At 42.8% G+C, this 12,148-nt stretch overlaps 1 protein-coding gene across 2 annotated transcripts in view; it reads right to left on the reverse strand.

The window, feature by feature from the left end:
• The window catches only part of SHC4 (SHC adaptor protein 4), a 33,968-nt gene that overhangs the window by 1,794 nt on the left and 20,026 nt on the right, over positions 1-12,148 (reverse strand). The window contains exons 5-11 of one of the 2 annotated variants that reach the window (XM_076347812.1): positions 11,318-11,371; positions 8,200-8,251; positions 6,983-7,109; positions 4,902-5,079; positions 3,465-3,525; positions 1,898-2,077; positions 190-443 (exon numbers count right to left, since the gene is read on the reverse strand). In XM_076347812.1, coding sequence (XP_076203927.1) covers positions 190-443; positions 1,898-2,077; positions 3,465-3,525; positions 4,902-5,079; positions 6,983-7,109; positions 8,200-8,251; positions 11,318-11,371 — 906 coding nt within the window. The remainder of the gene's footprint in view (positions 1-189; positions 444-1,897; positions 2,078-3,464; positions 3,526-4,901; positions 5,080-6,982; positions 7,110-8,199; positions 8,252-11,317; positions 11,372-12,148) is intronic. The other variant, XM_076347813.1, reaches the window with a different exon arrangement.

Below are 12,148 nucleotides of genomic sequence, written 5' to 3' on the forward strand. Positions count from 1 at the left end.
GTACCTATTTCCATGGTACTTCAGTGCTTATAAGTTCTTGAATTGAACTTTCAAACCTACTGAAGTCACTGACTAAATTTAAATTAACCTGGATGGAATCAGATCAGTTCCACTTCCTGGAAGGCACCCATGCATTTTGACTGAAATATCTGAGCAGCCCCGAAATTTCAGTATATGAAAAGCTCATACCTTGCCCTCAGGATCCACCAAGAGCAGATGCTTTGCTTGCCCTCCCTGAAGTCCACTGAGGACATACTGACCAGGTGACGTAGTGCTCTCTCGCACCAGAAAATCTCCATCGTTGACCAAGAGGCTCTCTGCTGCTTTCCTGTTTAATTTGCCATGGTAACAATCTTCATTCTTTAGCTGTTGCTTTATTTGTGGCAGAACACAGAGACCAGCTGTGTTGCTTGTGGCACTCTGCTGAACAGCTTCCGGTAACTCTAAAATTAAATGAAAAGGAATGTATTGGACACTTCACCTAGAACTTCATCCTAAAAGGATGCGAGACAATATTTTTTATAGCTTTTAAAAAATTCAAATGGTTCAGTCTTGAAGCTGTGATCAAACCAACCTTACAGGCTGTAATAATATGCACACATGAATGCTCACAACCCTCCAGTGCCTTAGGTAAAATTATCACACCATCTCCTCCCATACCTTAGATGGGGAAGCCTTGGGTCGCTAGGCAACAGGGATTGGAAACAGGAATTTTTCTGATGCTATACTGTTTGGGGTTTGTATTTCTTTGGTTGTATTAAAAAGTCAAATCTTCCCTGTAAAAACAAGATTTTTGTTGGTTTTTAGCCACTTTTATGATCTAGTTTTTCCTTCTTCCTTAACAAGCTCTGAAGAGATTGTCACGGATCATTGGGAGAGTCACGTTGAGCGACTCCAGCTATGTGCAGGAATGTAAGACAACATGGCCAACGTAGCCAGAAGGGAAGGATTACAGCATGATGCATTTGCAGTGAAAAAACGAACAATTACTGAATGTACTAACAAAACCGGGTGGTTTGGGATATAGCCAGTCAGACTGCAAATGATTCACAGGCAGGATTTTTCTAAGGAAAATAAGAGGATACCACTTCTTCAATGGAATTGTGCAACCTATGGCTCCCTCAGGAGATAGCCAGTTCCTTTCAGAGCATAGTACAGCCCCGGGTTGGAAATGTCTCAATGGTCACAGATTTCCTTCGCTGTAGTTCTGTCCAGTCCTTTGCCCACTTTCTTGTGTGGGGCCAACTCTGACAGAAAAAACACTCAGTGGGAAACCACAAAAGGCAAAGCTAGTAAATATTTTCAATAATGAGGACAATCAGTAGCAACTATATAGTCATTTAGTGGATATCCACCACTTTGAGTCTGTAAATCAAGACTTAATTTGACATATATTTAATAGATACTACTGATCAAACAGTTTGATTTAGAAATTATGGGATGAGATTCAATGGTCACTTAGGCAAGAATTGAGAAAAGATGGTCATAACGATCCCACTGTGACCTTGCATGCTACTACCTGTGAAGCAAAAGCATCTGAGGCCACTTCCACCTTAGAGCGGTTAAGATCTTGAGCATACAGGAGAGGTATGGTGCAGTCCCAAGCTTTCATATCATCTTAAAGACTTGCTTATTACCACCTGTGGAACACTATTTATTGTCATCAATCAACTACAGAAGACGAAAGGTTACTCCGCTTGCTTACCATCACTACTTTTACTCTTTAATCCCCTTTGTCTTGAATTTACCAAGCAAAAAAACCAACCAGGAAGGATTTCTTCCCCCCGTCTTTTCTATGTTTCTTATGGGGAAACCAAAATCCTTCTCCATGCACACCGATGACAAGACCCCCTCTTTTCAAAGCTTAGAAGGATACGGTATTGCGATGGGAACCTACTGGCCTGACGCAGTGGGCTCCCATGGATCTGTGTTGTTGCTGTACCGCGGGCTGTACAGACTGCGGACTGCAGGGTCTGTGTGTTGATGTAACACGGATCATCAAAAAGATCTGTTTTGTAGGCAGGCTTCAATAATGTTGCCTCTTTTTTTGTCTTCTGTGATCTTTCACCACAGTTACCTGCAATTAGTATATAGCATGCACAGATTTCCTCCTTTGTTTTTTTTTTTAGACTCAAGTTAAAATAACTGTAAAAGCTGAAATAGGAACATTGTTGTTCTTATATATCCCACTAAAGTCATTCAGAAGGAAAAGAAAAATTGGCAGATGAACTCGTTTTTCCTTACGGCTAGAAGGCAGAAGGTACGCTATCCAAAATGAGTTAGAATGAAGTTTTCAAAAATGTTCTGCACTGGTTCAGTTCTGCTTCAATCAATGTCAGCAGTAAACCCCCCGCTAATTGAAAAGAAAGTAATACATATGACTCTACAGAGACACAAGCCATATACATAGTTTGTTGCAAAACCCTTTCCTTCCCCTCTGCACCACAAAAAAAGCTTGTGGGAAGCTGAACAATTCTCTCTTGCTATTCTGGTGGAGCAGGGAAGATGGAGGAGGTTGGCGCTTTGTGGCTCTGCCTGGAGAGCCAAAGCCACATCTGTCAGGTTAGGATCCAAGCCTAGGAACAGGCTAACAGAATATCCCCTGCAGGGTATGAAAATAATAGCACTTCAGCTAGCCAAATAGCACACATATTTTTGCTCTTTAGCAAATGTTTTATTCATAGATCTATTCATTCATTCTTTTATTTGTTCACCCTCTCTTTGTAGAAACCATCTGATTCTCCTTTCCTTAAATCAGAAATAACACAAGAAAGTGAACTATCCCCTGCAGACAGTGTAACGGATCGCTTTAGAGCGGTGCAGGTGGGAATTCAAAAAGAACCTCATTGTGCGGTGGAAGAGATGAGTTGAGGAAACGTGCTCAGGGCATCAGCTGCGGCGAGGGAAGTCCAGGAACGGATGGAGGCTGGTGATCTCCTGGGGTCCCAGAGAGCAGGTTTTACTAAAGGCAAATTGATCTCGGGCACAAAGCCGCCCAAGGCAGGGGAAGGACACAGTCACACTGAGAAGCCAGTGATGCTGGAGCCAAGGGCACAGGCTCCGTTGGAACAACCGCCCGATGCTGATAGTTTGGGTCTCATCGAGCATTTGTAGGGGGAAGGGGTATTTTCAGAGACTGATATGCAACGAAGTTTCTTCCTTTTTCAAAGGGTATGAAAGGAAATAAAACAACAAAGAGTATGAAAGAGAATAAAACAACAAAGAGCTACTGTACAGTATCATGACAAGTAAAGCGAGTAAGTCTGCCAGCAGACATGAAGATAGATTAGTGGCCTTTAGAAAAGCTGTAAGGCTTTTTTGTCTGCCCTTCATCTAGGGAACTAGAAATGACCCACTAAGTAGAACACTTTTCAGCATTGTATCGAAAGCCAAGGGGCAGCTCTTCCAGGCAGTCTGCTTTGGTTAATTGTGCGTATGCATGAGAAGGAAAACAGAGTACATACCCACAGTTTTGTTTTCTTCTGGGCAATTTTCATATATATTGATGAATGTCGGGCTGCCTGTCTGTAGAAAAATGGTAAAAACAGCCACGTGAAGCAGTCCCTTAGAAACCTCGGGTAACTTTAAAACATCCATGCACCAGTTAATTGGGATACAGGTAACTAAATGTATCTTCTTCACCAAAAAATTCCTATCTCCTCAAATAATATTTCATGCTGATACTCTTCTTTCTACAGGGCATCATGTCTGGACATACTCCAACCTCACAGAGACTGTTAACTGCCCAGTTATGTATCTAAGGTTTACTATACACAGTATAACTGTAGGTAATAAAGTTCAGATTTTCTTATAAATGTTCCTTGCAATAAAAACAAGGAGAAATAACTACAGACATCACGGTTTGAAAGTGAAATGGTCACCAAGTTGTCTGAGCAGCACTAGAAGGTCATCAGAACTGAAAGGAAAAACAAAAAAGTAACACCCCATGGAAAAAAAGGCATCTGCATTTACATGCTGCAGGGTAACTCCTTGCAACAACTCTGGCCAGCTTCGAATGCAAACTCAGGATATAGTCAAACACCTTTTTAGAGAACTGTTGGGGAGGCGGAGACCACCAGGCCCACAGCCGAGATGCGGAGCATGGCTGAGGTTAACAAAGCGAAAAACGGATGGAGCAGTAGCCCAGGAACACACAGGAACCTGGGAGCAGCTGCCACCAGGCACAAACACCACTTGGGAGCAGCAACTTTTTAGACAGCACCAACTGGATTCCAGCGGGCACGTCTGAGTGCGCTCCCTCTGAGCAAAGCGGTGGTGCCTGCTTCCCCGAGTGGGGAAATGCCGGTGTTTCCAAGAACTCGCACAGCAGGCTTTGAAGTCTCTGCAGCCAGTCTGAACTCGGCTGGTTTTACTCCTGGACTGATTGTTTTTTATTCCCCACTATCCCAGACAAGAGCCACAGATACATGCATCTTTTGCTGCTGTGGCTGATTTAACAGAGAAACACTCCAAGGGTAATTAATGTTGTATATACATTGCAATCAGTTATTGTTGTATGTATAGGTTGTAAGGCATAATGGACAGGATGAAATATTTATCAGATGACAGAATCAGGAGCCAGGAGGTCCTGGATTTTGCAGATGTTCTCTCAGACAAGCCATTTAAATCTGTATCTATTTTCTTCTCACAGCTAACGAGTGAACAAGGGAATATTACTTGGTCTCCTAAAAGTACTCTAAGGACAAACCAGTTAATATTCAGAAAGTGCTTTGGGATTCAATTATGTACTAAGCATCATTAAATCTAGCCTAAAAAACCCTTTCCCAGGATAATCAGGACCTGGTTCTGATGTTAATGCCATGCTTTACATCACAGTAACACTTTATTATTCATTCCCACGATAGGCAGCAAATAGTTATCCCAGAAGATGATGTACTTACCAAGCAATACTGCTTTTTGCACTGTATAAGACAGTTAGCCCTTTGGTCTGTTTGCACTTTCATTCGCATGTCTAACACTCCACCGGTGGGAGGCTCTTTCCCTGGAATTTCGTTGTAATATTCATGATCCTCCCTCTCCTGTGAATTCCCAGCTGATCCATTAGCATTTGCTGCCTCGCTGAAAAAATATGGGGGGGGGGGGGGGGAGGGAAGCGACTGATGTAATCAACTGCTTTCTAGTGTAGGCAAACGTCCCCAGTGTTTGCGCATCGCACAATACGCAGATTAGCCATATGGAGGCTGTAAAGGGCTTTGGGCCCGAACTTTCAGAGCTGTTTATTTTTCCAGTTACTTCTTCCTGAATTAAAAATGGAGTCATCACAGTTTGGGGTGCAGGGAGGTACAGTCATTTTCTTAGCACCAGGCAGCCCAGATCCCTTTTCTTTGCCTTGAAAATATAAGAGCCACCTACTGAAACTTTTAAGAGAAGAGTGCCAATGCATCGTTCATTAAGGTGTCCAAAATGTAGACCATAAAACTAATTCCTCTGGCTTCTTGTCTCAACTGTATAAATCTAGGGATTGCTGGGGGGGGGGGGGCACTTAGAAGAGAAAATTAAAACCTCATGGCATTTAGTTCGACAAGCCTGCAACTGTTTTAGAAAATCAATAGTGCTACAAAAAAAAAAAAAAGTAGTTTTCCTGAGTGGAATGTACCCTGATTTTAATAACCATAATCAACATAACTGTTCTGTTTCAGCTTGAAGAAAACACTGAATGACATGAAGGAGGGCGCCCAACGTTTTTCTTGAGCTAAACCAGAATGATGATAGTTTAAATGTACAGCTGATACACTGCAAACAACTAGGTGCTTCCTGTACTGTCTCCGGTCCCAAAATAAAAAGCTCATCTCAAATCTTACTTCTCTGTTTAACAAGAATATAATTGGATAAAAGGCCTCGAGCAGGAAAGAGATAAAGTTCAAGTAGTTGATTATGTGATATGCAGTGCAAGTATTTGATTATGTGATTCATAGTAGTTTGGAAGCGGGTGACTCATTCACACAGCAATATCCGACTTCTCTGCCCAAGGACCGTTCTCTGAGGCTGGCTGTGGCTTAGGCTCAAGGAGGGAATCTAATTAGCCTCTTCCATCTCTCCTTGCTCTGATTTACTTGTGGCATAACCTAGCAGAATTTCATAGGAAAGGCTCTTCCTCTGGTTACTGTCCCCAGGGAAAACAGACCAGTATAAGCAGTGGAATGGCAAGAACCGCTAAACACGATGAAATAAATATAAACTGGGGCTGGGGCTGCTGTTACGTAGTAAAAGCAGTTCTGCTGCACTGCGTCAGGCCCTGTACCGGTGACGCTGCCTGCACAGTGACTCCCGGTGCTCAGGATGCAGTTAAGCAGCATTATATCTGTACCTACTCGTGGGAGGTAGCAAGCGATCAAATTTGGTGTTATGGTAAAGAAAAGACTGAGAAAAATAGGCACGGCTAATCCTTGCTCAAAGGATTGCGTCCCCAGTGCACTGGAAAAAGGGTCGTTGAAATGGCAAACTGTGGTCCAAAAATTAATCTAGGCCCTATATTTTGAGGAATATGCAGGATGTGAGCAGAACAGCAGAAATGTGAATTACAATTGCTTGTTTCCCCACCACACACTTCGCACAACTGCAGCGAGCTTAAACTTGGCATGGGTCAGGGCTGAGCTCAGTGTGTGTGTATGCGTGCGCGCGCCGCATTTATAGAGCGGAACTTACTAGGCGGAGTAATTTGAACATTTGTTCAACTTACTTGCATCATTTAAGGTAAGGCTGTTTTAGTTAAGGAGCAATAAGGCTGAATTCTATGCTGTTATGCACCTGTACAAATGTCACTGAAATCAATGGAGTTTACTGGAATAAGCTAATTTTAGTCTATTATACTCTGTACGTACAGCATATACTACAATTAGCCTATGTCCAGAAAGCATATCCAAAGCATCTTATTTATGCATCACTCTTTGGAGTATATTGTTTTCCTGAAAAGTACTAAAGAGAAGAAAACTGCCAGTTAAGTGACTGAGAACGTGCTGACCTTTCATTAGACGTAACCAGGCTGGATGGGTTCTTCAGGTACTGTTTGAACCGGAGCTCAAAAGCCTGCCCTATGGTGTTTATCACCTCCTGCGCCATCCCATTGGGGCATTCCAGTATGTGGCATGCTGCAAAGAGACACCTTACTTTAATTAAGAAAACGCACTTTATACTAGAAAATAGAGACACAAGCTATATTGCTTACAGCAGAAAAGCTAGGCATGAAATTATGCATCTAGATAGCTTTAGGACATTATACAGCCACCAGTCCTTGCTCTCGTGCACGACCTCAGGAAACTCACTCCAGCAGCCGGTGCTGTGTGCCCAGGCCCAGCTCTCCCCTCTGCAGAGCCACCGTGAGACAGCACTCAGGGATGGTGCCGGGCCAGCCGCCAGCCCTGCCTGCAGGCTGCCAGGGTACAGGAGTTCTGCACATCCCAGCATCAATACTGGGACTTACTGTTGAATCTGCAGGGTGCCCTAAGTGAGTCAAAATAGCAATGCAGGTGATATGCAGGTGATGGAGCTACAGAGAGGCGGCAGGCCAGACTGTTAAGGCTGCAGCCCAGCTTCTCCAGATTTTCTGAGCCATCCACGGCACCTTAGAGTGAGCTCTCCTGTGAGCTGCCACTCTACCAACTTTACAGCCATTGGCAGTGTTGCTCTGAGAACCGTCTAGCATGAAAGAAGCAGCCAAAGGCCGGTCTTTCTTCTATTGCAGGCGAATAATGAGAGCGATGCAAAAGGGATTTTAGCCCCTGGGTCAGCCTCCAGAGGGAAGAAGGTCTCCTACACCTGAGTATATACCCCACTCTGCCTTCTAGCAACATACCCAGGAGTCTGGGTTAGATGAGGAGGCTCATTCACTACCTTCCCCCTCATCTGGAAGTTGTCCCAGAGCAGGGCAGCCACTCACCTTTCCAGGCTCTGCCCTTCCTCCCCAGGCAAGGCCGGCTTGGGAAGGCTCCTACCCCTGCATGGAGCCAGCAGCTAGTACAGCTTTAGTCTGACCTGCAGATTCTCACTTCATTGCACAAAGAATATGACATTTAAAGCCACAGCCTGCATGCCATCACCCACATCCATACAGGGAAGTCAGAAATTGTACTGAATATTGAGCTGTTCAGTAGCTTTCTTATTTTAAAACTCAAACAATTCCTTGGTACAGATAAAGCAATCATATAAACACGTATAACAATCTGAAAATTGTTTCCATACCTCTCTGATTAACAGGATCTTTTGCTACATATGCAACATAGTCTGTTGTATCCTATAGGAAAGAAGACGACAAAGGTCTTTAAAGTTATCATTGTGAACAACCCTACCGCCATAACAAAGCAGCTGAGTACAGAGAGAGACCATTTGGCATTCTTTGAGTCTTCAATAAACTGCGTTTTCAATTCCAAACTATGCAACAGGAGTAGAAACACAACTGGTGCCTCATCAGCAGGCAATGCTGCTCTCTTCCGCTGCTCCCACGGAGCTCGAAGCCTCCCCTGCGTAACGCATTAGAGCTGCGTGAGTGCCAGTCACGGCTTTTAGCTGGGACAGTCCTTATCAATGTCAGTGGAAGATAAAATAGTGCTAATGTACTGCAAAGGACAAATTAGAATATTCCCAATTTGTAGCATGAAGACTGAGTTTTGAAGGCATCTTAGAGAAAAGTTGATCTTTAAAATATCACAGAATACAATAGGTATCTGATCTCAATTGCTGGCTGCCTGATTGTAGTCCGGCTACGATCGGGTTAAATTACTCTGGACCTCAAGGCTGCTGCTGAGATCAGACAGCCTCAGTATAATCAGTTGTCTGTTTCAGATTCTTTTTCCAGCCAACATTGAAATAATCCTCACTTTTTCTAGTGAAACGGAAAAGCGAACTGGAATAGAAAAATTTACATTTCTAGTCATACTGCAAAAGCAAAGAGTCGCTTGATAATTCAGTGTTATAGTAGAAATGGTGAGGTAATGAATAACATTCTTTTAATTATTAAAGATGCATTTTGTTATTTTGGATCTTTAAGGCGGGATGGGGAAAATGCAATTCGACGCTTAAAGGCATGGCTCTCTTGAGGGAAGATGCAATCAGCTGGCAGGAAACAAGGCCCCCATTTGCAATATGCACAAGAACAATCATTTAATAATTCACAATGAATGACACGAGAGGCAGGTCTTCGGGCCAGCAGAACTTGTCCTAGATAATTTTTTTTTAAATCTCCAAAGTTAATATCATTAAAACAAAGCAAGCTAAATATTTCTTATGCATTTAGTGAACTCAATTTCCTTCCTTTTCCTTTCAGGTTTTTCTTAAAGTTCATAAATATTTTAGTATACACTTTTAAAATAAATTACATCTAGAGAGCAACTAGAAACTAAAGTAACTGGAGCAGTACCTGCTATTTTTATATCTTTGTAATGTTTAAGTACATGCATGGATGACTTTGCTTTAAAATAAAGCCAGAATAGGCTTTATTCTCAGGCAGAATATTGCTACTCCGTAACAGTGCAGAGCAACACTGAACTGTGTTTAGACTGAATATGGGGGCAGGTGGAGAGACACGTCCTGTGGAAACTATCTCCCATTTTAAATGTAAAGGGAATTTTGGAAGAATTACCTGAACAAGCCACCAAAATTGCCCCTTATGTGAAGTGCCACTAGATTTATAGTTACCACCGCTGTGCAAGATCTCCATTTTACATATTCTCCCAGTAAGAAAAGTGTCACCAGCTGCACCACCAAGCCCATTTTCTGCAGCACGTCTGTCTGCAAGCACATCTCTTGGTGGTCCTGACATTAAGCACCGACCAAATCCAGCCCTGTGTAGCCTGTGAGATCTGATGGGATCACTGTACAAGACCAATGCAGTATAATAATATATATATATATAAAAAAAAGAAACAACTAAAAAAGCTAAACAAGCCCTGGAGAATTACCCATCCAACCCGCTGAGCAGAGATCTGAAAATACATCCCTGAATTTTCAGAACTGGAAATGTTACATAAAGACAAGCTAGACAGCAGCATCTAGCACATGGTGCATACTTCAAAAACAAGTCAGCTTAAGGATGTATTTAAATCATTTAACTGTCAAGAAAACTGGAATTTGGAAACGAAGCTCTGTGATGCTCAGCACAACAGCACGTCAGCTCTTGGAGCTGCTCGGAAATCCACATCAGGAAGGGATTGTATGGTACGGTGTGGTGTATTAGGATAGCACAGGCACCTAAAGGTGAAGTTTGGACTTCTTAGACTCTCAAAATGCCTTAATCATTAAATGGGATCTTTAAGGATGTAGTACCTAGGCGCCAGGCCCGTGCAGGACCAACAGCGCAGAGCCTGCACACGTGCTCCCTCCCCACTTCCCAGCCCAGCTCCAGAAATCTCCTGTTCTCAGGCAGCTTGGGCAGCATCTCCCGGAGCAGAGCAGAGCAGAGCAGCTGGGCTCCTTACATCACCCACACGGCCCTCCAGAGAAGATCCGTCAGCCACACAGGGACGGTTCCCAGCTATTTCCCCTTGCCTGCTCCTAAATCCAAAGAGGCAGATCTGTCATTTTCCAGTCAAAGCTGGATCTGGCTTCTGCCCCACTGTAATCAAGAATATGACCCAGAGCCTTCCGTTTTCCCTGTTTCATAACACAAGAACAGGAAGACATTTAACAAAATTGAAGGGCAGAAAATTCAAAACTGATTAAAAAAATAATACTGTTTTCATAACACATAGCGTGTGAAATTCATAATGCTGGCAGGGCTGGGCTTGCTTAGATTCGAAGAGGGAATAGGGCATGTTTATGGATGACAAATTCCCTGCTGACAATCATTGCAATAAAGAGTTTGGAAGAGGATAGAAAACCTCTTGCATGACAACATCAGTGAGTTCATGACTATACTAGAAGAAAAACCCGTATCTGCAGGAAAAAGAAGGTTATGCCATGTCTGTCTTATCGGAGCTTTGCTTGACTCAAAATTCATCTAAAATTTAGTGGCGCTGATGCTGACTGCTTTTGTGACAGGTATTGGGACCACAGAACCGATGCAATTCCTGTGTTCTTATTTTTAGGTCCCCAAGTCTGGGGGCTTTTGAGTGAACTGAGGCTCGCTGATGGAGAATGGGAGAGGTAACTATATAGATCTATCAAAGATCCACTGAGTCTCTATTCCAAGTCTCCTTTCCAGTCTCAATCCCTCAGTTTTCTTGTATTACATGATCCAGAATTGCGGTGTACTCTGTTAGTGCTTGTGGATAGGAAGGGATGAAGCAAAGTGTTTGCAGGTACTTTTGTTCTCATAATAATTTCATTATACCTGCGGAAGTATATCTTATAAATCAATACTTACTGGGTCGCCTCCAGAAGCAAATGAGATGGACTGCATGTGATGGTTGGCAATAATCTGAAAAGCATGACAAACTGGTTAAACGTGCTCATGTGCCACACATTTAGAAAACAGCAGAGCATATATCTTCATAGAGCAAGCAATTAAGTTCATGACAACCCAACCCATTAATACATACACATATCATTTGTGAAGGAAGGAGCTAACAATAGGAGTATTTTTGACGCTACCCATTCGTGTTTAGTAATGTCTAGATCCCCAATTAATCTTCCTTAAAGGGTTTTCAGAATGAATTCAACCACCAACTTCTAACCTGGTCAGTATGAAGCTAAATGAAACTTTGACAAGGGGATTAACTGGAGACACTGGATGCATTTACAAAGTCTTGAGAAATTAATTCATTTTAATTTATTTAAATGCATGGTATATACAAAGGTAGCATTTTTATGAACAGGCCCCACCAATACTCTCTCTCACCACTAGCACCAAACTGTTACCTGGTAGAGATTTCACTAGCCAAATCAAGCATCAACATTTCATGGTTTCAAACGCTACCTCATCTCTGGAGACAAACTGTTCTTTATTGTAATAATCAAGTGCAATAGATTATGCAGGTGGGAACACAATGAAACCTGGTGGCGGCGCAAGAATAGAGTAAATAGGATTTTCCATTGGCAAAGGTCTAGTAATGAAAGACCTAGAAAGAATTCCAAGCCAGCGCCCTGCACGCCCGTGTGTGCAGTAACAGGGCACATCAGTGCTTTTGGAAGCAGATCTGTCCGGCTGGCTTCTAGTCCTGTTACAAACAGGAACAGGTTAAAAGGGCCTTTAAAA

Source organism: Aptenodytes patagonicus, chromosome 10 (assembly GCF_965638725.1).
Source record: "Aptenodytes patagonicus chromosome 10, bAptPat1.pri.cur, whole genome shotgun sequence".
NCBI lineage: Eukaryota > Metazoa > Chordata > Aves > Sphenisciformes > Spheniscidae > Aptenodytes > Aptenodytes patagonicus.